This window comes from Fopius arisanus, unplaced genomic scaffold, assembly GCF_000806365.1.
Source record: "Fopius arisanus strain USDA-PBARC FA_bdor unplaced genomic scaffold, ASM80636v1 scaffold00098, whole genome shotgun sequence".
Classification (NCBI taxonomy): domain Eukaryota; kingdom Metazoa; phylum Arthropoda; class Insecta; order Hymenoptera; family Braconidae; genus Fopius; species Fopius arisanus.
Genome location: NW_011887837.1, coordinates 318539 through 343500, shown reverse-complemented (window position 1 = coordinate 343500; position 24962 = coordinate 318539). Strand labels below are relative to the sequence as shown.

At 40.0% G+C, this 24962-nt stretch overlaps 6 protein-coding genes across 7 annotated transcripts; 3 read left to right on the top strand and 3 right to left on the bottom strand.

Annotated features, from left to right (window-relative positions):
• Positions 1-4202: 4202 nt before the first annotated feature.
• Positions 4203-6415, bottom strand: LOC105270986 (serine protease inhibitor dipetalogastin). Its single transcript, XM_011312257.1, has 7 exons — positions 6205-6415; positions 6001-6138; positions 5733-5891; positions 5471-5641; positions 5120-5284; positions 4834-4995; positions 4203-4345 (listed from the first exon to the last, which is right to left on the bottom strand). Exons 1-7 carry the CDS (start codon positions 6401-6403, stop codon positions 4293-4295), a joined length of 1047 nt encoding a protein of 348 aa, XP_011310559.1. The 5' UTR covers positions 6404-6415; the 3' UTR covers positions 4203-4292.
• A 666-nt stretch (positions 6416-7081) lies between these two features.
• LOC105270985 (DNA polymerase epsilon subunit 4) lies at positions 7082-7744 on the top strand. Its single transcript, XM_011312256.1, has 2 exons — positions 7082-7463; positions 7545-7744. Exons 1-2 carry the CDS (start codon positions 7236-7238, stop codon positions 7692-7694), a joined length of 378 nt encoding a protein of 125 aa, XP_011310558.1. The 5' UTR covers positions 7082-7235; the 3' UTR covers positions 7695-7744.
• A 72-nt stretch (positions 7745-7816) lies between these two features.
• LOC105270984 (uncharacterized) lies at positions 7817-11879 on the bottom strand. The gene is made up of 3 exons (XM_011312255.1): positions 11626-11879; positions 8340-10679; positions 7817-8250 (listed from the first exon to the last, which is right to left on the bottom strand). Exons 2-3 carry the CDS (start codon positions 10664-10666, stop codon positions 8127-8129), a joined length of 2451 nt encoding a protein of 816 aa, XP_011310557.1. The 5' UTR covers positions 10667-10679; positions 11626-11879; the 3' UTR covers positions 7817-8126.
• Positions 11880-12313: 434 nt separating this feature from the next.
• Positions 12314-14382, top strand: Mdh2 (malate dehydrogenase 2). The gene is made up of 3 exons (XM_011312254.1): positions 12314-12550; positions 13131-13949; positions 14036-14382. Exons 1-3 carry the CDS (start codon positions 12476-12478, stop codon positions 14162-14164), a joined length of 1023 nt encoding a protein of 340 aa, XP_011310556.1. The 5' UTR covers positions 12314-12475; the 3' UTR covers positions 14165-14382.
• Positions 14383-14600: 218 nt separating this feature from the next.
• LOC105270982 (uncharacterized) lies at positions 14601-17473 on the top strand. Its single transcript, XM_011312253.1, has 2 exons — positions 14601-14840; positions 14964-17473. Exon 2 carries the CDS (start codon positions 14980-14982, stop codon positions 17230-17232), a length of 2253 nt encoding a protein of 750 aa, XP_011310555.1. The 5' UTR covers positions 14601-14840; positions 14964-14979; the 3' UTR covers positions 17233-17473.
• A 1694-nt stretch (positions 17474-19167) lies between these two features.
• Positions 19168-24157, bottom strand: 14-3-3epsilon (tyrosine 3-monooxygenase/tryptophan 5-monooxygenase activation protein epsilon). Of its 2 annotated transcripts, XM_011312250.1 has the most exons (5): positions 24010-24157; positions 23599-23663; positions 21116-21422; positions 20624-20967; positions 19168-20516 (listed from the first exon to the last, which is right to left on the bottom strand). In XM_011312250.1, exons 2-5 carry the CDS (start codon positions 23660-23662, stop codon positions 20461-20463), a joined length of 771 nt encoding a protein of 256 aa, XP_011310552.1. In that variant the 5' UTR covers position 23663; positions 24010-24157; the 3' UTR covers positions 19168-20460. The 2 variants fall into 2 exon arrangements, with proteins under 2 accessions (XP_011310552.1, XP_011310553.1); XM_011312251.1 differs by having other exon boundaries at positions 23599-24157.
• Between the last annotated feature and the right edge of the window lie 805 nt (positions 24158-24962).

Below are 24962 nucleotides of genomic sequence, written 5' to 3'. Positions count from 1 at the left end.
GTTATAGACTTAATTTCGATTTCCAAGTTCACACATGACGGGGGAGTTTAGGTTTACGAAAAAAGACGGTCGATAATGATTCACCCTCCAATGAGTTGAACCAATATTTTGATTTAATGAGCAACCATTGAATATTCCGTGTTGGTCGCTTGACGTAGGAAGAAAAATATTAATATTCATTATTTTCTATAAAACACTTGTTTACAGTGTCCGTTTGCGTAGGGTTTGTGTCAATGACATAATTTATTCATAGTAATCAAATTAATCTATATATTTTTATGATAACTCGTTATCCAAAAATCACAATGCAATTGTAATTGCAATTGCAATGGAATTCTCCAAGTATCGCATCGCACATTTTTGCGATCCATTAATCTTCGTAGTCCCCTAGTGATTTATTGATAAAATCAATTATCAGTTAATCCTTCAATATCTCCACAAGAATCTCAATTGATGGAATAATTCAATTGCGAATTGGTCATTATCATCCACTAGTTCAATAGGAATTCTCCAATCGGTAATTCCCACCGTAACGTGATGTCGTCGTTGTTCGTACATTTTTTCAACTTTATCAAATAAATCACCAGATTTAATCAAAGATTAATGTACAGATACGGTTGGGTAGCCACATGTTGACATGTACGATCTTCAAGGCCGACGAATTAGACGAAAATCGCTTGAGCTGTGGAAAATACGCTAATAACGGAATTATCATTTGCCATCTCAACGGTATTTCCATTTGTATCTTTCCGAACAGTCCTTTTTTAAGAGTTGAGGCAAAACTATTAACTCTCAAAGTCTTTAGCTGATTTAAACCGAATCAAGCTAAAGGTACTCTCCTAAAAAAATTCTCCAACAATAATAATTGATGATCATGAAAAATGGCGAGAGATTTCCATCGGAAGTTTCACGAATTTTTAAAAAAATACAAAGCGAGCCCGGAAAACCTACTTTCAACGCATGACATGTGTAACGGGATGTGTAAATCATAGAATGACAAACAGAAACGATTTCTAATTTTGAGTGCAGAATTTCCTTCGTCATGAGATTGATACTTATTAAATTACATTAGCCAAGTCATGTGTCTGAACCAATTGGTTGAATCAGAAACCGACAGATCATTCTAAAGCACAAATTGCAGGATGGATACGAATGGTGTCTCTAATCGCGTAATTTACGATTGAAATTGTACACCTAACAAGTTGTCGGCACAGATTTCGTCGAGCAACCCTGAGGAGCCATTGCTGATAGTGAGCAATGAAATCAGTGAGACTGGGCTCCACTCTGACCAGTAATCAGTCACTTCCTCCCACCGAGTCCCCAAACCCATTCATGATGATTATCGTTACTGATTTTTTTTTGACTTGTCTTCTTCCAGTCATTAAGCCGATCATTATTCCTCTTATCTCCTACCAACAATTCTAATTCGCGTGATCGTGTACATCAAGCGGAAGTCTGATCTTTTTGATATGGCGTATACTGTCTAATGATCGTAATATTATCAAATCACATTCTCAGCCGAAGTGACCCATCATCTGGTTACGTGATTCGATTTTGCATAACCCGTTCCTACGTCTTTCACTTGACCAAAGAAAAAAATAAAAATCTAATGGTCACGTATTCACGCATTTTAATCCAATAGAAAGATGGGGGGAAATGTTTGGATGTGATGACAAAACCACAAATATCATGATTCGTGGAAAAAAACTCATATATAATTAATGAATTTGATAATGATTAGAAATGACGGTCATTCCTTACTTTACAGCATTCGTCGATTATTTACATGGCTTGTAATTTAAGGGAAATAGTTGGCGAAATATGAGGGCTTATTATTTGAATAGTGGGAATCCACTCGGAGGTTTTAAATAAATTATGACAGTTTCTTTTTTTTTTTTACAGAATCCTGTGTTTACATCGATTTCACAACGTCAATGCAGAACCGAGTGAGTCCATTTATATTTGTGTCCTCTATTAACCGTTCAAACTGTTCGCTCCATTCAAATCACCAGTACATCTCCGAACGTGTAAGCCAAGTCTCAGAATGACCGTAAATGAGAAACTTAGGCAGATGCACATTCCCTTAACCAGAGATGTTACGAAATCAGGTGAAGAGAAAGGAATCACATGATTCCAAAACATTGCGTTTAAAAGTCTCGGGTTATTTATGCTGGGCAATAGGAAAGTGCAGTCTGCACATTCTTTTTTTCCAATATCCAATTGCCATTCAGCGATCATAAAAAAATATTTCATTTCCTTGTAGAGAAGAATTTCTCAGAATTTTTCACAATTGGATAGATTTCAACTAAGCGGTGGTTAAATTGAAACACTCCCCATGAAATCGGTGAATATTTTTTCTTCTAAATGCCCATAAAGAAGCGATTTCACTGCGTACTTCGCTGTCTCGGCAAATCCGTTTGTCCTCGTTGTGACATGCTTTGAATGCTTAAAAATAATTTCAATGTTTCTCGAGGAAATATCAATCCTGGCAACAACTCTAAAATCTAAAAATAATACGTAGGAGGCTCGTCTTCGTGTTTGTTCAAGCATTTTTCCTCGATTTCTTGGCAACATCGACTTACCCTTGAAACCATTCTTAAGCCACCGGTGCCTCCAGTGCAATCGTTACCTCGACTTTCAAAGGGAACTTGATCGATACAACTCGAACCGTCACGATAGTTGTTGTAGGCACACGACAACTACCCGTACTAGGTGAAAATAGATCGGGGAAATTGGAGCGACTTTTACCTTTTGACGTCGGCAAAAGCCGCCAATTCTGGCGCATGAGCCCTTCGACTTTATGTTCACACCATTTTTTTCAAGGAACAATTAGGGGGTAGTGCCGGCTAATAATGTTTAAACTGTCGAATGTCGTTTTCACATTACGGAATGAATATAATGAAAATTAACCATTATTTCAATCCCTAAAAAAATGAGAATGATTTTATATTTAGCCCAATGATTCTCTAACTCGCGTTATGAGTATCCCAATTCAATTCTGTTTATTGATCGAGAAATTTAACTCACGTGCTGAGCCCAGAAATTCGTATCAATTATCGAGGAGAGTCACTGGACTTTCATGGCGGACACGAGACTTTGCTCTCCCGATTACTCAATAGGATTTTGAGAATGTGCGAAGATCGGTGAAAGGACGCGCCAGGAAGTTGAGGGAAAGATAAAGAATAGCTAGTAAATTTCAGTCAAAATTCTCCAAAATTCTATAGTTTCTGTGACGTTGCGCGCAAACAAATCTGTTTCTTCGTAAATAAAAATAGTCGACGAGAACGTCAGTTACCCCGATCATTGTACGCCTGAGAATTCAATCCCACTATTGCCGATATCAATTCACGTGTTGATGCGTATCGCCCGATGATTTAAATATATTCCTCTTCCTCTGCAGTGAGGCATTCAATTGAGCGCGAATTTATTTCTTTATACATGTCGCACGTGCTGCAGTCACGAGTTTACTGAATGAGATTGATTCTTTTCAAGTACTCAGACGACCCGATTTTAGAGTGCAATGAACCATTGAATTCTAAAAAAGTCATCTTTTATTCATCATTCATCTGCTGTAACAGTATTGAACGAATAAAACGCGAAATGCGGAACGTTTTCGCATCGGTTCGGATTAATTTGTAAATATCAGGATTTATAGCTGACATCCAGATTTTTCTCGGATTTTTGAAAACACTTGAAATTCCTCCATATCATTCGGTAATATATCAAGGATTTTCCCTTCACTTCTTTTAATATTTCGGGAACTTCGGGGACTCGTACTCATCCTATCAACTGGTTATCATTAAATTCGTTAAATCATTTGTCATGGAATACTTGATACATAATTTCCCTAATGACGCGGTCTGGTCGAATCGTCACGTGTGAAATCATATATGGAAAATCACCACATAAAATCACGAATCGCTGCTCCCACGGGATTACTGATCCCACCAGCTTTCATTATACCACAGCCCGTGACAATCATGATATTAATCAAATTTTAGCTTAATGCATCCTCGCCTTCGATCCTCACCCCTCACTGCCAAATGCATCGGCGTAAATCCTCAAACATATCCAAAATAATACGTAGCGAAAAATGACTGAACAACAATTGTCTGAAAGTTCCGTAATTCTCAAAGTGAGAATAAGGCTCCAATAAAAATTGCGGAACATCCAGTCAAAAATATAAAAGTACATGTAAAAGATTTGATTCCCAATTTTATTTAAAAAATTATCAATTATTTCATTACACTTCCATTTTTTTCTCGTTCGGTATTCATAATATTTCCAGGTATTTAATGCTTTCTTTTGAAGTCAAGGCACGGGCCATCATGTAAATATGCAACTTCTGTAAAAAAAAAATATGAATTTCTTCTCAAAATAAAATAAACGTTTTGGAAAGATTAATAAAAAATGCATAAACATCGAGCGAAAATGAGCCATGAGCTTGAATAATCATTGAAAAAGACAGAATAAACCGAATAAACCGCGAAACAACTCCCACTGCCATTTCAAGTGAGAATGATTAACTCTCGGGCTGTGAATTTCTATAATTCATTATGCCCATAATGGATTTTCCAAGTGCAACCTACTTTTACCAGTCGCATCGAGAAAGTAACGGGTTAATGAGCCGCGAATCGAGAGCAGAATAGAATTCACCTCAAGGCTATTTTCCGACCGACAAATTATTGTACTCTCAGCGATTGTTTCACTGTTGCAACTATTGTGGAATCGGCCTCTGGGACCATTCATCATTGCGCACTTCGTATTGTTATTTCGATTCATGATCGGTCGAGGGATTTTCATTTTCAGATTAATCACTTGAGTGGTACTGACGTTTCTTTTTTTGATATTGTTCGCAGAATAGGGCTTCATATCCGATGTATGTTACTCCGTCGGTGCCGCAAACCGGAAATGTTCGGTCTGCTTCTGTTTCTACTTTCTCGCAGGGATCGTCAATCCCGGGTATGCACTTACCTGTGTGCACGAAAGCTAGATCTGAAAATTTTTCCACAAATTTCATTGATTGTTTTTCAAGCTCCAATCTCAGCCAATCAGATATTAAAAAAAATCATATTACATTATGAGTACAATAACTTAGAGTAAATAATGGTTAACTCACATTTACACTGGAGAGTCTTACACTGGAGAGTACTCAAGAATGGGTATGTTTTCCCGTCATTTCCACAAACTGGAGCTTCGAGTGCTTTTTTCCGTTGTTCGTGTGATTTCATGCAGGCGCGTTCAACTGGGGTATAACACTGAGCATTTACCTTGACTTTAACATCTGAAAAAAAATCTTCAATAGCACCTGGAAATTCCAAATTCGCCCATCTATTCTTTTCCACTGTCGCAGAAAAATATCCTATTTCCATCTTCTCTTCATTTTTACTATTTCGTGTAATGGGAATCAATTTTTCACGCGAGTTGTTTATTATTGTATTATTATGGTGGGTCTGAATGGAGTACTTACTAGGTTTCCGGCATAGATGGACGAATGGATTTGAAGTTGTGACTTTATCCGCTCCACAAACTGGATTCCATTCATATCTGTTTGCAGCAAGGCAGCATGTCTGGTTCTTATCGGGATATAATTCGGCGACTTCACCCTTTTTACAACCGCCACTATGCAGAATCTGTAAATCTAATGTACACGTGGATTATAATTACGGCTCATTAATGATTCAGGTTCGAATTACTCCCGGATTTTTTGCGACCAATGTAGAAGTAGATACCTATATTCTGCTCATTTCTCAAGCATTGTACCTCAGCAATATTCTGATAAGTAAATCCATTACTGGCACAAACGGGATTCAATCCAAAAGTTTCAAAATTTCTTTGTTCACAGGGGTTATGAGCATCTTGACATTCCCCATACGATTTTATTGATATCTCTGAAATTAAATGTGAAGAATTAAGAAATATAAATTAAATACGGGAATCATTTTTTGAGTTTGCATTTATATTACGAATAATCAACGAAAGAATTAACTCAATACTCACTATCATTCATGTTTTTATTATGACACATCAGAGCGTTCTCATTTCCCCATGACTTATTGTCACTTCCACACACGGGATTGTAAATTAAATCCTTCTGGCATTCATTCGAACTGCATTTTCCGACAGAGATAACTCGAACTGAGTCCAACATATTCGATTAAGTCAAATCAGATTAATTAAACAGCCACCAATTAATGTACTTACGTTGCTTATCCCCTTTTTTTCTTATACAATCGAAGAATTCTATACTGCGATAAGTCTTCCCATCACTTCCGCATATTTCATCACCAGGTTTAGCCTTTTGTTTATATTCACTGCAGTTCGTTGCGATTCCCCATGCAATGTCCAAGATAGACAATAGAAACAAGAAGTACAGGGATTTATGAAAATTATTGCGAAACATTTCGAATGAGTATTCACGATTCGTGTGATACTGAGCGTGCAATTTTCACGGCTTTATAGATTTCTCCAAATCTGGCAGGTGTGCTTTTTCCCATGGAACCAAATCTCAATATTTTTTCTGTACGGAGAGTATCTCCTGTACGTGATTCGGGATAAATTTTTGTGGTCATTTCGATTTCATTATGCAAATCCGTTGACGATGAGTCATTGAGTCATAAGGTTTTTTCATTACATCTGTCTTGAGAAGAAATGAAATTGATTGGATAATCCAAATTTGATGATTTCAACAGTAAATATTCCGATAGATTACTCGACAGCTATTTTTCGGGATGTCAGTGGATTCTCAATTGGAAAGTAAATTTTATTGAACATTTAAACTCCTGTTCCTTCAAAAGAACAAAAAATTCCGTCTTTATAAAGAATACGTGATTCGATTCAAATTCCCTGACTCTCATTAACCACATGTTTCCACCGAATGAAAAACAAACAATGATAAAGTTTTTGTTTACATAAATATTACGCAGTCACAAAATAATGTATTGCATTGGATCATACACATGCGAAGGATCGTAGAACCTGGAAACTTGAATGAACGATTCAAAATACGTCATTCAAGGAAATGCGTTCCGTTTCTATGACAGCTGCGCGCGCACTTCTACCTTTGGCGCTCAAGTGCGTGCTGCAAGCCTATTCCCAGTGATTCTGCGCATCTGTCAACATGCGCAACGTGCTATATCAGCATGTAGTGCAAGAAAAATTGGTTAAAACATTTAAAACCGACGACATTTGACTAAAAGTGATCTATAAGTGATTCTTGATCGAGTTTTTGAAAGATGGAGACCCCGGAGTCGGACACTGAAACTCCCACTGAAGATCAGGTGGCAAATATTTCCATAAGTTCGAGATCAGAACAATCGCACGACTCACAGGAAGAAGTTGAGAGCGAACCAAAGGAAAAACTACTGAAATTACCCGTTGGGAGGGTCAAACACATCGTTAAGTCAGATCCAGATGTCAATCTGGTTAATCAGGAGGCAATTTTTCTCATCGCTAAGTCTGCGGTAATCACTGTCATCGAGTAACCCCAGGCTTCCTCATAGTCACAAAGTTTTTACCCGATTCTTCAAATTTCATTGTTCCAGGAATTATTTATTGACTCACTATCAAAGGAGGCGTTTAAGTACACATTCCAGGCTAAAAAAAAAACAGTTCAGAAGAAGGATTTGGATCAAGCAATCGATAACGTTGATTCATTGGCATTCCTCGAAGGAATGTTGGAGCAGATGATGTGAACTCTCATTTAGAAGAGTGATTCAAATAAATATATTTTTTTTAATGCATATCACTTGGAATTTTCACTGAATTCTCCAAATCTCGTCTTCCTTCGTATCCTGCTAACAATTATTTCAACATCCAAAAGGAATTCATCTTTATTCAAACAAAAAACACAAAATTGCAAACTTCGAATTCATGTTTAATTATCATAAACACTTCATTCCCAAGAGGAACGAAGAAAGAAAGAATCTCATAAATCGTCATTGCTTATCACTCGCAAAGGTCTGACACTTGAACATTAGTTGGGTGTTTCTGGTAGTAACATTAATCTGCGAAGCAACGTAATAAAAAAAAAAGTGGGAGGAAAAAACTTAAAAGAGAAATTAACAGCAGGAGTATTATGAATCAAGTAATACGATGGGTGCAGTTGTTGAAAAGAGATCAAGTCTTCATTTGCGTTTTGCTTTACGTCTCCGACTATCTTTCGAGATTGGTTGTTCTGTCGTTGCTGTTGCACCCCCGGTTTTACTGTGATTGTAGAGATTATTGAGAAAATCTTCGAGATCTGCGTCCCTACAAATAAATAACAAGAGGAATTTTTTAATTTTGAAGTTCTTGCAATGCACGTTCTTTCACGGGATTTCTTCAGCTCTTATACTTACGTTGCGCTACCATCGACATGCTGTCGCTTCTTGCCAGTGGCACCTTGAGGTGGTGGCCTCTGTCCGAGAACAATTCTGTACTGCACATTGTGGGTATTAGCACGCAAATGTTTGAGATTACCAGCCTGACAGGCAGCCCAATCAGTCACATCGTAAACTGCACCCTCCATGCACGCATAGTAGTGCCAGAGAAATCCCATGACCCGCGATTCCGCCCAAATATCACCCTCCTTAGCACTGTGACGTATCTTACATTGGGCACAGAATCGAGCAGCATAACAGGGCCTCTGTGTTGGTACACGTTTATGCCTCAGTCCGCAATTTGTACATCTAATCGTATTTGCAGCCTGCTCCATTTTTCTATGCAATTGGGACAGAAGATCGCTCAGCTCACCCCAGGCTGCCTCAACCTGACGAGTTTGATCGAATGCCTGTCTCCTTTCAGGTTCTCCAATAATATCAAACGCATGAACCAGTATCTTAAAAGCCTCTTCGGCCCCAGGTTGACTATTCTTATCGGGGTGAACGAGAAAAGCCTGACGTTTATAATATTTTTTTATATCGTCATCTGAACATGTGGGTGTTACCCCGAGAATGCTGTATGGATCCTTTCCCTTGCAAGCCAACAGTCTTTTCATCGCCTCTTCACCAGTACTAGGTAGAGCAATATTAGCCTCAAGTCCACCTTGCAACCAGTGTACGTTATCATCCTTCTCCTCCTTTCTCTTCGACTTTAATCTTCGCCAAAATGCGAATCTACTGTTTCCAAATTTATCGTCAATCCTCTTACCAATAGCATTCAAAAATCGAATCTTCGCGACTGTTGTGGACACGTAGGCCCATGAGTATTTCAGATATAATACAGTATGAAACCACATGCACTTAACAAACTGAATGACAAGATTAGTACTCATACTAACAACATCTGTGATAAGATGAAGAAGCCAATAAAACACTTTAAGCCCAATTTTGCTCCAGCGGCTGGCATATTTATTAAAATTCTTGCACAGATCTTTCACCGGACTTTCCCTGTTCTCCCTTTTCCGGTTTTTTCCCTTCTTCAGAACCTTCTCCTTCTCAGGATGAAACCTCTTAGCCCCCTTGTCTTTCTTTTTCTCCTCCTTCCCTTTGGTGGCAATTTGGATATTCTTTTCCACCCTCTCGCCAAGGCCCTCATTCCCCAGATTATTATTTATATGAATGGGTCTTTTCTGATTGTTTCCGCCGATTTTTCCCCCACTCTGCACCTTGGTATTATTAAGCGTTTCATTTCTCTCGTTTTTCCTGGCAGTCTTGGAGGTCTTCCTCTGGTCTGGTCTGCTGAATCCATTCATATCATTCCTCTCATGACCCTCATTGCCTCCGAGATTATCCAGAGATACCCAACGCCTCGACAAATTCGAATTATTCTTCTCATTTTTTTTCGGGGCCTCATTTTTAGGCGAGCCATGCTCATCACTGCCAGAGGAATTCTGTCTCTTGAGGACACCTGGCTTGCCCTTGGACCCCTTGGAGCTCTTCGATGTTTTCTTCAACGTCGAGTCCACCTGGACTTTGCTCTGGGGAGCATTGAGGGGTGAGGGTGGAGGGGGTGCTGATTTGGTCAGCACTGAGGAATAACTGGGCCTCATGGGCTTCACCTCAGCCACCATTCTTGGTTTCTTCTGGGTCTCCATCACCTTGGGGACCTCCTCTACCTCTGGGGAGGCGTGCGGCACTGGGGTGACATTGGGCGAACCTCCGAAGGGACTGTACGTTCCAGATTGATTCGGCACCCAATTCCCAACGAGATTGTCAATCAGTTGTTTTCCATTTGTCGTAGAGTTCTGGAGATTGTGGTGACCCCTCTGATCAAACAATCCGTACTCCCTGTCCATCATTTGATGGTTGGAGTAAGGGGACATGCTAGGAACATCTTCGGGGACTATCTGGGAGGCATTCCCGTAGATAACATTTATGAAGTTACCATTGCCCACGTCGATGGTACCCACCAGGTCGTTGTTCTCGGTTATTCCCAGGTGGTTTACGGTTTGAGGTGGAAAGTAGATGAGCTCTCCTGAGGGGGTGTCGAAGGCCTCTGGAAGGTAAATTGGGGGTTGCAGGGGTATCTGAGGGTGGGAAGCTGGGAGAGGGGCTGGGGGTGGATGAGGGTGAATAGGTTCAGAGGGATAGTCTGACCAGTTGGTGGACAGGGGGGGCTGGGAGGGTGGTATACCGAATTGGACGTAGTGACCACTTGGACCCTCAAGGTCGGCTGTCATTGCCTCGATTATCTTGTCCAGGGACATACGCTTGTAGTCCGGGGGAGGCTGCTGGCGATCTGCCATCGCTATCTAGAGTCTGGAATTCAGGGGAGATTGTCACGTTTTAATCGGGTTGAAGCACCACGGGAAGAATTTATTTCTGTGGTGAGGGAGTAACATCGGATAAATTAACGTGTCTATTCGATAAATTTTTGAAAAATTCGCAAAACTCAGGGAGATATTAATTTAAAAAATACCAAAATCAGGAATATAACAAAATTATTGTAAAAATGTTTCTTCAACGCTAATTTACAATGACTAAACCGATATAAATACAAATGTCTTCATAATTTCACAATCCTATAAATTAGATCGATCTTGAGACCCCACGACGAGTTTTTCCGGCTTTCGAACGATTCTATTTTCATTCGCCATTAGATTTCTAATGAATTTCGAAAGCTGACGCTATGTAGATTACTCCAAAGTTTAAGGACTTATTTTGTCATGAGACGTTTTATACAGAAATAAAATTACAGTAAAGCAATTGTTCAACTCCAAACACTCCATTTTTGTAAAGAAATACGAGAAAGCTTCTTTTTACTCCAAAACACTCCTATAAATTGTAAAAAAAATATCGGTAATGAAAGCCACAACAATCATAAATCATAGTGACTGATTTCCATACGCGTTCAAGGATTACCCAGATCCCAAACATAACCAAACATTCAGCACTCGCGAAATTCCAAAGCTCTTGATTCTCCCAAGAAAATCATGAGGGTTACAAGAACAATGAGGAATAAGAGGGTCACCTGGTGTTCCCTGGGGTGCATGCCGATGTTTTCTCGAGATTATTGTTGTCACGATATAAATAGGACCTCAGGACAAAACTGTGTTTTGTGAGCCCCAAAATTTCTCCCCAATTTTCTCTAACTTAGGCCCTGAATTCGCTCCAATCGTTAAATTCATCGGTTTCGGGAGGGGAATGGTGCGGGAAAAGTGATTGAGATGATTATTGATAAATTTGATAAAGATCTGTAACTTACCATGCGGCTGGCGAGTGAAATCATGCAGCCATCATCTGGACAGGACATTCACGAATAGAAATTGCAGGTTTTTTCATTTATCCAGTGATTTCCCGCGGTTTAGTGATCCTTTTCAGTTATTTTATGGAGTTTTGAAGACCGGAGAACTCGGTGGTGATAATATCGAGGAGTTATCACGGGATTTTGTGGTGTTAACACCACTCGATTCGCTTTCTTTCTGTTATGTTTGCTACGGACGAGTGTGCGCGTCACGATCCTCTGTACATACACACATTTGTCTATGTATACCGGTTCGAAAAGTATATGGGGAGATACATTTTTGGAAAACGTAGGGGACGCGATCCAGCGGCTTTACTTTATTTGGTGATTTTGAGAATTTTTCAGCGATTTTTCACTCAAAAATCACTGAAATTTTTTTTAAAAACTATCGTCGTAATGTGGAAATTTTGAAAGCCTTTATGAAGCGTGAAATTTCGTGAATATTTCCGCCAAACATTTCCAGAATTTGAAATATTCTATTAGAATGAGTGAAGAATTTACGATTTACCATCGATGAGAATTATGAAATCTTTTCATAATTCAAAAAAAAGTCGACCGATATAGTGATAACGATTGCCTACCGCGAGCTGTGATTGTGTCGTTACATGAAAATTGGAGTGAAACTCGTCATGAAAAGTGGGGGATCTGATTCCGAAATTCGATTGGAGCAGAGGCCTGGCTAGTGATCAAAGCTATCAGAAGGTCGTTGAGTGTCATTCAGGGGTTATCACCGCGTGTAAAAAAGCGCTCGTGATCCAAGGACATTTTCCCAGTAATTCATCAAAGGATAGTGTAAACTAAATTTTTAAAAATGCTGCCACGTATCGTCAGACCGTCGATGTCACTGGCCCAACAAGGCGCCAAGCAGTTGTCAACCAGTGCACAGGTGAAATTCCGACAGCCTTGACATCTATTCATCCATCTCATAATCTTCAATCACACTATTCTCCACGTAACTGTGTCATCCCAATTTTCCAGATTCCCACCCTTTCCCAATCCACCAATTCCCGTCATCATTCCTGAGTTGATGGTCCCCACAGTTTTCAAGACAAGCATTATGCAACTCTGATTATTAGTATGGGATTCTTAGGCTTGATGATATCATGTGAGCACTCAGGAATTAGGTAACTTGGATTTGAGAATTATTTTTTCCCCTCAACAAACTTATTTTTTTATACAATAAGAGATTCACAATTAATTTCAAACTTCTTATGGAACATCTGTACTGAAAAACGACTTTGCGAATCGTTCACCAGCTCAGAATAAAATGTCCTCGGGAAATGAGAGAATAAAAAATTATTGAAGCATGTGTCATTGCCGAGACCTAAAAAATATTTTCAATACGTAAATAACTCTAAATCTAAGCTACACCGTTCCTGCTCCATTTCCCTCTCTCCGCTCATTCGGAATGCATTATCATAGCATTATTGGAATATCAAATGAATGAAATTTCCTTCTGGGAACAGCGCAATGCCAAGGTGGCTGTGATGGGTGCAGCGGGTGGCATCGGCCAGCCCCTGTCACTTCTGCTGAAAAATTCACCCCTTGTCACCGAATTATCTCTCTATGATATCGTCAACACTCCTGGAGTGGCTGCTGACCTGTCCCACATTGACACTCATTCCAAAGTCACTGGATACACCGGACCAGAACAGCTGAAGGACTCTCTTCGTGGCGCTCAAGTGGTTATCATTCCTGCTGGTGTACCTCGCAAACCGGGCATGACCAGAGATGATCTCTTCAACACCAATGCCTCAATCGTTCGTGATTTAGCCAAGGCTTGCGCTGAAGTCTGTCCGAAAGCCTTCATTGCCATCATCTCGAACCCTGTCAACAGCACAGTCCCAATTGCCAGTGAAGTTCTGCAGAAAGCTGGAGTCTACGATCCCAACAGGATTTTCGGTGTTACAACTTTGGACATTGTCAGATCTAATGCCTTTATTGGCGAAGCCAAGGGCATTGATCCCCAGAAGGTATCAGTGCCAGTGATTGGAGGACACAGTGGTATCACAATAATTCCACTCATTAGTCAGGCCAAACCTAGTGTCTCATTCCCTGATGACAAGCTCAAGGCACTCACTGAGCGCATCCAGGAGGCTGGTACTGAGGTGGTAAAAGCCAAGGCTGGCACTGGCTCAGCCACACTCTCCATGGCCTACGCTGGTGCTAGATTTGGTTTCTCCTTAATCAGGGCTCTCAATGGCGAGCAAAATATCATCGAGTGCTCTTACGTCAGGTCCAACGTTACTGACGCCAAGTATTTCTCAACGCCAATTCTCCTTGGGGTAATTTTAGATTTCATTACTTATTGTAGATGAAATATTGAGATTATTACGGTGAATTGTTATTATTAAATTATTGAATTTCACAGAAAAATGGAGTGGAGAAAAATCTCGGTCTCGGAAAATTGAGCGCCTTTGAGGAAAAACTGCTGCAGGCAGCGATTCCGGAGCTCAAGAAGAACATACAGAAGGGCGAGGAATTTGTAAATAAGAAGTGAAAATCCACATGAAAACTTTGACTCATCCACTTGCGTATAAATTACGTACTTTAAATGGAAGTGAATGTAAAAGAGAATCATGGAGTCCCATTAATGCACCGCAAATGGTCGAGTGACTGCAGATTAATTGCCGAGCGCATTTAACGCAGTTAGTGCCCAAAACCAATCATGTTATATTAATTGAGAGTTTCAATTAAATAAAAACGTTCGATAGACAATTGCTTCCCTCTTATTCTTCAAAAAATTCCAGCAATTTTTTCTCATTAACAAACTCAAGAAAGAAAATAAAAAAATCACGCGAAAAAATTTTTATGGAAAGAATTCGAAAAATTTTTGAATTTTCAATCGCAAAATTGAACTCTCGCGTATCAAGTTGACAGGATGGAAAAATAAATAGAAACAAGTATTCAGTGATGGATTCGTTCGAAATTGAGAACAAAATGTTTTCTTTTAATCTTCCATCCAAAATAAACAGATAAGAAACATCGAGTACAATATGAAACCCAAACCCACGAATTACCACACTAACAGGCAGGTGAATAAAATTGAATAAAATCACGAGAAGTTAGTGTGACTACGTCCTTCGCTCTTGCAGGACCCCAAACATGAATATAAACTCCGTGAAATAATTTCGTATCTTCATTCTACCCTGGTAAAAAGCATCACCAATAATACGGTAATTAAAAAATGAATATCCTCTATTATTCCAACAATAAATTGTACCAAAATAAATTGAGAGAAATTTTCAAGAATAACAAATACAGTGTTAAAGGGTAATGAAGAAATTTTCTCACTTCAGGCGCTTTCTGCCCACAATGGCGCCTCGACGGTACCCTAAGCGTTCCAGACAGACCATAACAATGGCGAATGTCTTCCATTCCCCCCCAGAATATGCAAAACGCTCAAAAAAAAGTCCAATTGACTCGAAAATGGCTGAAACTGCGAGATCGCCAGAGTCCCTCCGCTTCGGGGGGTCAGAGCCTCTCTGCATCAAGGAACTCAGTCCGAAGATCATACCCAGGGCTCCGAAGCTCAAGCTCAACCTTGACATCCCCGAAGAAGACCCCGATGACGAGCTCAACTACCCCAAAGACGGGAATCTTCTCGAACGTACAATTTCCATCGACAAAGTCTGCGAAGAAATGGCATTTCTCCGAGATCACGTGACATGCAATTCTCTGAGCCCGGAGGAGACTCACGACAAAATGGCTTTAGATCAGCCCCAGGACGATAAAGCCGTCACGATAGACCGAAAAAACAAAGCGAATCACGAAATACTCGGAAATATTTCGAGCTGTCAGCTCCCGACCGCCGATTCCGATCTCCAGACGTATTTTCATGCTTCAGAGACGACCGGAGGTGATCCTGATAAGCCGAAGACCATGGAAAATTCTCAGAGAATGAAACAGCTTGAGGACGGTGAGAAAATGGAGAGCTCGAGCTCAGTCGAAATTAATCAGCAGTCGTTAATGTCTGCTCTGGCCTATCCACTGTCTTCAGCTTCTAGTGAACACAGTTGTTCCAAAGATGACGAGAGAACTCCACAATCACAAGAAATTCTAAGAGCGAGATTCGATGAAGGCGATAATTTCTCGAAGGGTCCTCGACAAATGACAGTCGTTAGTAAAATTGACGAGTTCTTTTCGATCAGGGCGACTGATTTTCCAAGTCAGTCGATTGATTCTACATCGAACTCTGGGGGTAAACTTTTTGATTTGACGTTCAGGGCATCACCGCCTCCCAAGAGGTGTAGGACGACCCTGAGATTTGATGAGGTGAAAATATCGAGCGAGGAAAGGAGGAAACTGTGGGGTAAAGACGTGAAATGTGGGGTTGGAAGTCTTGAAAAGATTGGGGAGCCTGGGAAAGGATTGGAGGTTGGCTGGGAGAATTCAGGGGGGTCCAGAGGATCACGGGAGGTTCATAAGATTGTGGAATCTGGGTGCAAGACTATTTCTCTGACGATGGAGCCCTCTGAGCATGAGGTTGGAGTGGAAAACCACTCCAGGACTGATAGCAATATTATCGATGGTCGGGGAGTGAGGATGAGAATCAGGGAGGGCTGGGAACCTCTGGGAAGAATCGTCGAGGTCCTCGAATGGATTGGGAGGAGGGTGATAATTTTCGTGAAGAGGGGGTTCGGATTGGTCTTTAGGGTAAGTCTTAATTCGAAGCAGATGAAGGGAATGGAGTCTGCGGACATTGAATTCGGAAAGATACTGGAGGACGTCAAGAGAGAAAACGAGAAGATGGTCTTCAAGATATCAGAGAGGATCCATTGTCTCTCGAAGGAGCTCGTGAAGACTTGTACAACGAATCAAAAGAGTCTTTTAGATTTGATTAAAGAAGTCGAAACGTTGAAAAACACGAATGAGAAATTACTCAGTAGCAATGAAACCCTGAGAACCGATTTGAAGAGTTTATCGGAGGCTCTGGAGACATTCAAAGAGAATTCAAAAGTCCCAGCAGCTGGATGTTTCATTCCACCTCCTCCACCTCCTCCACCACCCCCTCCGCCGCTTCCTGCAGGTGGATTCGGAGGTCCACCACCTCCTCCACCTCCACCGATGCCCTCATTATTAATAACTACTCCTAAAACACCCTTCCTGACGACGAAAAAATCGCCAACGAGAAAATGCTCAACCCCCCTGGAGGGCAGACCGTCCATCACCGTCGAGGATCTTCTCAAGGTCACCCTGAAGAAGGCACCCCAACAACAGAAGGAACCTCGAGGAACTCCCGTGAATGCCAAGGGTCCGGTAGTTTCCCTGGACATGCTCAGGAGTGTAAAACTCAAATCTGCCAGGCGCAGAAGTACTGATAACACGAGATCCCCTCGCAGAGTCCATCCTTACAAGCCCAGGAGCACTCAGAGCTTATCATTATCACCGATAACAGCGAGGGAACACAGTCCTCTTCACAGGATTCTTCGACAGGTCGACGGTAATCGGCGAGGATTCAGGAGGACAATGAGCCCGACACAAAGTTCTCAGAGTGATCACGAAATTACCAGGGAAGGCAGGGAAATCGACGCCAGGTGCAACAGATCCCACTCGATCATCGCATAATTCAATTAGCTGATTGCTTCAGAAAATTATAAGGATAATTGTACATAAGTTATTTTAAGATTCGATTTACGGAGATTGTCGAGCGCTTTAAGGGCCGATCTCGATTAATGTCTCAGCGACGAGGAGAATTTTACGTTATTTATTCTTCGAATGTTTAGAGACGCGGATTTATCACTTTATTAAATGCAAGAATTACTGAGAATGTGGAAGACGGAGTAAGAATAAAATAACTTGCAGAGAATTTTCTTGATTTGTATATTATCTTTTGGAGTTCATCCCTTTTTATCAAATGAAAGATGCCAATAATTGACTCTTTCTTATTTATTGTTTTTTTGTGTTTCAATGGGGTCTATCGTACTTCAAGTTCTCCTGATTTTCTCGATATCCTCAGGATCACTTACTCCTTTCCATCGCGAAATGACTCCACTCAATCGATATATGTTTTGTTTATTTTTTATTTCAGGTGTTTTTTTTTACCTTAAAATTAGAATGATTTTTCTTACTTATGAATTACCGAATATTTCACGCATCTTTGAAATGGTATTCTTTCATATATTTATAACATAATTATCAGTTATTTATGATATAATACTTGAATGCGGGGGCACGCCTGACGCCGGTTGTTCTGCACTCATCCAAAGAAAAATTATTTTTCACTCAATTTTCATAAATTCCATTGAATTCCATTGATTACCCTTTTTCGATTGATTCGATATTAAAAATTGCGCGTTCTTATTTTTATTTTCAATATCTTCGTTAAAAATTGTTAATTGCTTAGTTCGCGCATACGTACAAGACATAGAAAATTGTGGAATGATGAGAGTTAAAGAAAAGGCAACAGAGATCGAGACGTTTGAGCGATATTCAGCGACAAATCAAAGGCTCTTGCAATATTCATTCAACAGCAATTTAATGATTCTGATACTTTTGGTGTTTTGGTGAATAGGATTTTTACATGGACTAATCTCTCTAAATTCTCACTAGAAGACGGAAACACTGACTTACTCACTACACAAAAAATCCTTCAATCTTTTTTTTTATTCTTTTTTTTACGTTTTTATGTAACAATTTTGTTGGATTTATTTTCATTCTTTCGTATGTTAAATTTAAATGGAGATCGATTGCAGAGACGCAAGGGAAGCGAATACTAAGCAGATTGTACTTTTTCGTTGGAAAAAAAATCATCACAAAGATAATTTGATTTGTTTTAATCATAAGAATAAAAAATTTGATTGGAAATTCCTCAAACGAAGAAAGACGATGAATAATACAAGTGGAAGTGGACATGGCAGAATAAATCGATTTATCGATTGACAGAAATTTATGATGAATGAGATTGAAGAATAATCTTGTTACAGATTTTTTTTCTGCTCTGGAGAAATAAATTATCTGGCTGTCTTCCATTGTACCACAGTTGTAATGACGGGTTGCAGTAGGTGCACGAGACTTTCTCATCATTTTTTATTGATCACTCTTGGTTTCCCAGGAATGGGGAAAGAATTTCAGCGAAATCTTCAATTCTAATCGACGTTAAATTAAATTCTCTGTGAATATCACAACATTCGATAGAGATCTTAAAATTCCGGTGAGAACTTTTTTATTGAGTCCAATGAGCCGATAAAAATGTTCCATGAAAAATTCGCCAACTCATTCGAATGGAGAGATATTCCCAATAATTAAACCTAAATGGCGTTCGGAAGTAATAAAACAATTCCTCGAATGGAAAAATTGAGATTTTAATAATTTTATGCAAAATGAATTACATTTTTCAAATGACGAAGAAGAAATAATTTTAAAAATGTCAATTTTCTCACGCGAAAAATAATGAATGTCTTTAAAAATATTTCATACATTTCTTTCATAATCGAAGCAAGGAAAATTATATGAATTTTCATCGCTAAATAATGGAGGAAAAAATTGTTTGAATCAGTGGTGTTTAATTTTCTCTTTCATTTATTTAAAACTGTTTTCTTTCTTGTCTTTTGTTGAGGTCTTGACTCTAAGTAATTAAATAAACCCTTTCCAATGAATTATTCACAAATTCATTCATTTTAATTTCTCCGTAATCAGGCAGACGCGGTTAAACGGAGAGATTGCCCCGTAGCAAGCTCTATTTAATCTTACGTTTTTATTAATTCTCATGTTTTTTCTCATTGATTACAGGTGCTAAGCTAACGAATACCGACGAGATTGTTTATTTATTGCAATGGGTTTTTTTTTTCATCGAGATCCTTAAACTACTTTCGTACTTGAATTTTTTTCCTCAATTTTTGCTTCACTCAATTAAATTCTCGTTAATGTTTTTGTGCCTCTGCTTTCCTCGACGTTTCAACTACGAATTTTGGTTTTCAATTGTCTCAATCAGTTTCAGGAGTTAATTGGTAAAACGTAACTGATAAAAAAGAACAAGTCCATTGTCTACTTTTTATTTTCAAAGTTGATTCATCGTGAGAATGAGTGACTCGAGGAGAAAATGTCACAGGCTTTCTGTGGAGAATAAATCCCCTCAAGAATATCTCCTCTGAATTCCCCCATTGCCGAGGTAATCGCAATTAACAATAAAATGTCAAATTCACTCATTACGTTTTATCATTCAACCACGAATTTCACTCATTAGAAATCAACTGCGTCTCTCAGTTGTGACAAACTCCAAATAAATTTGATTGTGTGTTATCATGCGTGAGTGAGAGGAGGGGATGAAACCGATGAATGTATAAGAATTGAAGGGAGGGCACTTGAATAACGCTCGAATTATCATAGATAATCTGCCAATGTTAAGGGAAAAATTAATTTTTTAAATCACCAGTATTTTTCTTATCAACATTCACAGTAATTTTACCATCGAACAATTGCCCAAAAAAAGATTGACTTACCCTTTTGCCTTAATGTGACTCATTTTACAAACGAGATTTTTTATCGCATACTTGCACGCAATCGTGAAAGATACCTCTCCCCTCATTAATCCATTATTCTATTTATCAATCGTCTCTACCATTGTTCTGTCCCCCCTCTCGTTCTCCCCCTCGATTATCTCAATTTCCCCGACCTCCCACCCTCATTTTTTTTTTTTTTTTTTTGCCTTTTTTTTCATGGTTTTCATTCTTTATTTACTTTATTTATTTCTTGCTTAAAAGTTATTAAGAGTTTTTTTTTGTTTGTTGTTGTTTTCTTCTTCTTTTCTTCTTGTGTCTCAATTGTATGCGCAATTAACACTCACTGAAACTAGAGTTACGATACATCCTGATCTTCCACATCCTGCGTTGGTTCTTTTTGTTCACCTTCACCTACAATAGAAGGAAAATTTCATCGTTAAGACTGTCATGAGGCCAAATTCTTCATTTGTGACAAAAATTTCCATTGAGACAGATAAAAATGAGAGAATAATTCTCACCATCACCCTGCATATCGGATGTCCATAGAGTGAGGTTGTCCCTGAGTAATTGCATGATTAGGGTTGAATCTTTATAACTCTCCTCAGACAATGTATCGAGTTCGGCAATAGCATCGTCAAATGCTGCCTTCGCCAGACGACACGCTCGGTCTGGACTATTGAGTATCTCGTAATAAAATACAGAAAAGTTAAGAGCTAATCCTAGACGAATTGGATGAGTTGGTGGTAATTCTGTCATTGCAATTTCGCTGGCTTCTTTGTATGCTATTAAAGATTTCTCAGCTGCTTCTTTCCTGTCTGTGCCAATTGCAAACTCGGCTAGATAACGGTGATAATCACCCTTCCTGAAAAATCACAAAAATTCAATAGTTCAATTATTGACACTCATTGCAGGGATTTTTGCTACAAAAAAGTATCTTCTTCGACTTTTTTACGCAATCTCCCGGTCCCCGGGATAATTGAACGAATAGCCGATGATTAATCAATGCTCACATTTTGTAGTAGAAGACTTTGGATTCACCCGTGGATGCACAGGGAATCAGATGCTTGTCAAGTACATCAAGTATGTCGGCACAAATGTCCCTGAGTTCCTTCTCAACTTGAGATCTGTACTGGCGTATCATCTCGAGTTTATTCTCAGCACTCTTATTCTCCTCTTTCTGCTCGATACTGGATATTATTCGCCATGACGCTCTCCTCGCTCCAATGACATTTTTGTACGCAACCGAGAGTAGATTTCTCTCCTCAACGGTCAACTCAACGTCTAAGGATGCCACCTTCTTCATCGCCTCGACCATCTCTGTAGGATTACAATTTTTTTCATTACATATTCGGTGAAATCAAGTCAAAATTGTTAGAAATTATCCTAAAAATCATGAGATATTTTCCTACAAATATTTTTGACGCCAGGTCCTAGAAAAATTCACGGGAGAATGTTTTTTCAATTTGAATGACGTACAAAAATCTTTTCCAGCTCGGAAACCCTCCAGAAAAATTCTATTAATAATATTTATTGATCAAACAAACAGAAAAGTGGAGAAAAAAACAGTGGAACATGTCCCTAGGCGTAATAAAATATTTATGACCCCGATAAACCCCTGGAAGATGTAGAGCCATTCAAGTCGCATAGCAGAACAAACGTTCGCAAACAAAAAGAAATTCTTCCAAGTTGAACAATCAAAATTACAGTATTATTAAAAAAGTAATCTTGTAAAAGTCGGAATTAGTATGAAGGCGGTATAGAAAGCGTACTGGTGTTATACAGGAAGAGAGGATGGCGGGGTAGCAGATCAATACTTTCCTTCAGCTATGACCTCCCTTCTCTTGTCACCCCCTTTACCCAACAACCTACCCTGCGACGCTCTCTCCAACCCTCAAATTTAACTCCAACCTACCCTTTTACCACCTTCCACAAAGATCACATATATAAATATATTCTGCCCTTTCCACGTGCTTTCCCTCTCTGTTCCTCCATCTATTATTACTATCACGTATCTCATTCTCCTTTGCTTCCCATTTTTTGTTTCACCTCAATATAAAAGAAACTCTCTCTTCACAATACAAAAATCGATTATTCCGTGGCTCTTGGAATTCCATTCAGTTGCCCTTTATCGAGAGTTTTTCATACGCACGACTGCTCGTTACCTTCGATTATGAATGACTATTATTTGTTATTACTCCATTGGGATTCATCAATGGGAAATTACTCAATTTAAATTTCCAACTGAAGAAAAACCAATTACCAATAAAATCCATCTCCCTCGGTTTGACAGACATCATATTGAAATCCATTGAAAAATGAAAAATAATGTCAGAAAATAAAAAAAAATCGGGACCTCCCTTTAAAATTTAATTTTTCACCGGTTAAAAAATCCCCACCCTGGCGAAAATTCGAAAGAAAAAATTGTAATGCGATGGCAACCGCGATTTTCCCATGGTCGATTTCTCAAGGCCGAGGCCACCTCCACAGCTCCCCCCACCCGAAAAACCCGATGAAAAGAGAAACCTTGGCTGAAGAGGCTTCCCTCGCTCTCCAAACCCCTCATCCCCTAAAAAAATCCCCTCCAACCCCCGAAGAAATCCCGAATTCCCGCAAATCCCCAAGTAACTCCAATCCGTCGATGGTACACTAGTACCACAAAGTAGGTGGAGAGGGGCCACCGGCCGGATCGGGTGGGTGTTGAATGCGTCATCGTTAATACAGAGAAAATGGCATAGGGAACTTATCTATCACCGCTTGCTACTAAGCCCCATGCACGCCTAGCAACGTCATTATTCCCATTGACTTAATTTCCCCATAAAACCCCATTATCCCCATCATTTCCTGCCAAATTTCCCTAAAATCTTCAAAAATTCCAGGAACGTAACGACGAGAATTCCGCCGGTACGAGTGGCCACTCGTGCCCGTACGTGAGCCAAGAACATTTGACGTTTTCCCCGAGGCCCTCAACCCTCACCCCCCACCCCCTTCTCCTACCACACCGCTACCAACCCCTCACAATCCTTTCCCCTCATTTCCCAAGACAGCGAAAAATTCCGGGTTTCGATTTCCGGGGTTCCAGAGGAGAACCTGACAAAATAGAAAAAATCAGGAGAAAATAAAACATCAATTCAGATAGGACTCTATTTTTTAAAGAAGCACTAGGTTATCCCCCCGATATACCCGCCTCAATGACTCAGAACTTTAGCCAACAATTACCAACAAAACTACAGCTAACATGTTGAATTTCTCAAGAAGCCACCGCCTACCTTCATCAGGGAAAGAACAGACCCACCATTTTTCCCATCGACAAAATGCCGAAGGTGTTCCCCCCTCTCCCTCAATCCCCCAGATTTTGGAGTAACAATTAATCTCCAGGTAGACATCCTCGTCGGCAAGAAGTACCTCCAACGAGATATGCAAGCCCCCAGACATAGCCTCTAGTTCTTCCAACTCCCAAATTCGTTATTAAAAAAAAAATCTAAAATGTGCTCACCATCGTAGCGCTCGGCCTGCTCGGCAAGCTTCGCCTTGTAGACGTTGTCCTCCCGCTCTGACATCCTGGCTCGTCGATATTAATCGGTGCAATTGAAATAAAAGAGAAACTATGTTAAAAACTCCGAAATCTCCGAACCTCAAATCACTGAGTATCCCTCGATTTATCGGTTAAACTCTCCCCGACCGATTAAACGTGATTCAATAATTTATTTATGAGGATTTACTTGATAAATAGTGACGGCTAACGACTGACTCAATGACAATTTTTCGGGCAAACCAAATGCGATGCGCTCTTCCTTTTTTTTTTAATGCTTTTTTGGTTTCCTATTGTTATTTTATCTCGCTTTTTTTTTAAAAGGCTCTTTTTTTCTTTTTCGGAGGTGAAACTTTGAGGTGGGGAGGGGCTTACGTGTGTGTTCCTTAAAACGGTTTGTCGAATGTCGATTACAACGGACGGCTTCTCTTACTGCCGCTCGCTAGCTCACTGAAAGCAAGATGGCGGACGCGGGGCCCGCCAACAATCGAAAGCAGTTCCACCGGTGAGAGGCGCAGAATCCACTAATACAGAGGTGGATGGAGAATTTTACACACTTGTGGAGAGCCTTCCCGGCGGAATGGAGAGGGCTCGTATACTCAGGTCCGAAAGTTTCATGAATTTTCCGTTCGAATTCAGTTTCGCCTCGCCCGCCAAAATTCACTCACATCATCAAAATACATCAAGTACTCAACTAGATAAGTACATTCGATGCGACTTTTCATTTGATATCTAGTCCGGGAACATTTCAATAATTTGCCGAGAAATTGACACCTCCGGTCTCAGGTTGATCTCATTTTGAATCTTGGTTGGATCAGTTCTCTCGATGGTGCGGAAAGCGATGGATTCGGATGGAAATGTGATTTAATTTTTAGACGTGACTGTACCAGCCATGGAGAGGATTGGGGAGGGTATCGAGCAACTTGCTTGAGCACTTGAACGTGTATTACTGCGCGTCGGGATTCATGACGTCATGAGAACACACCTGCCGATTTTATGATTGCGTCGATGATGTGGGGCTTTTTGATTATGAGGAGATGATGGAATGATAGACTTTTCCAGGGAGGGCTTCGGGAATTTTTGGGAGGCACACCTCGGGGCTTTTAGCTGGAAGATTCTTACAGACAGGCGAATTCCGAGGCGAATTGGGCTGGAAAAATGACCTGGGAAGCAGGCGCATTCGGGGTTTCACCGATTGGTGGGGTGAGGGGAGAGAAAGGATTGACAGCTGATTGGAGGGCGTAAGCGCGCGATTTTCAGCGGTTTTTCAGTTTTCCTTTGAAATCTCGGGATTGAGAAAATATTTCATTGACTGTCCACATAGGATA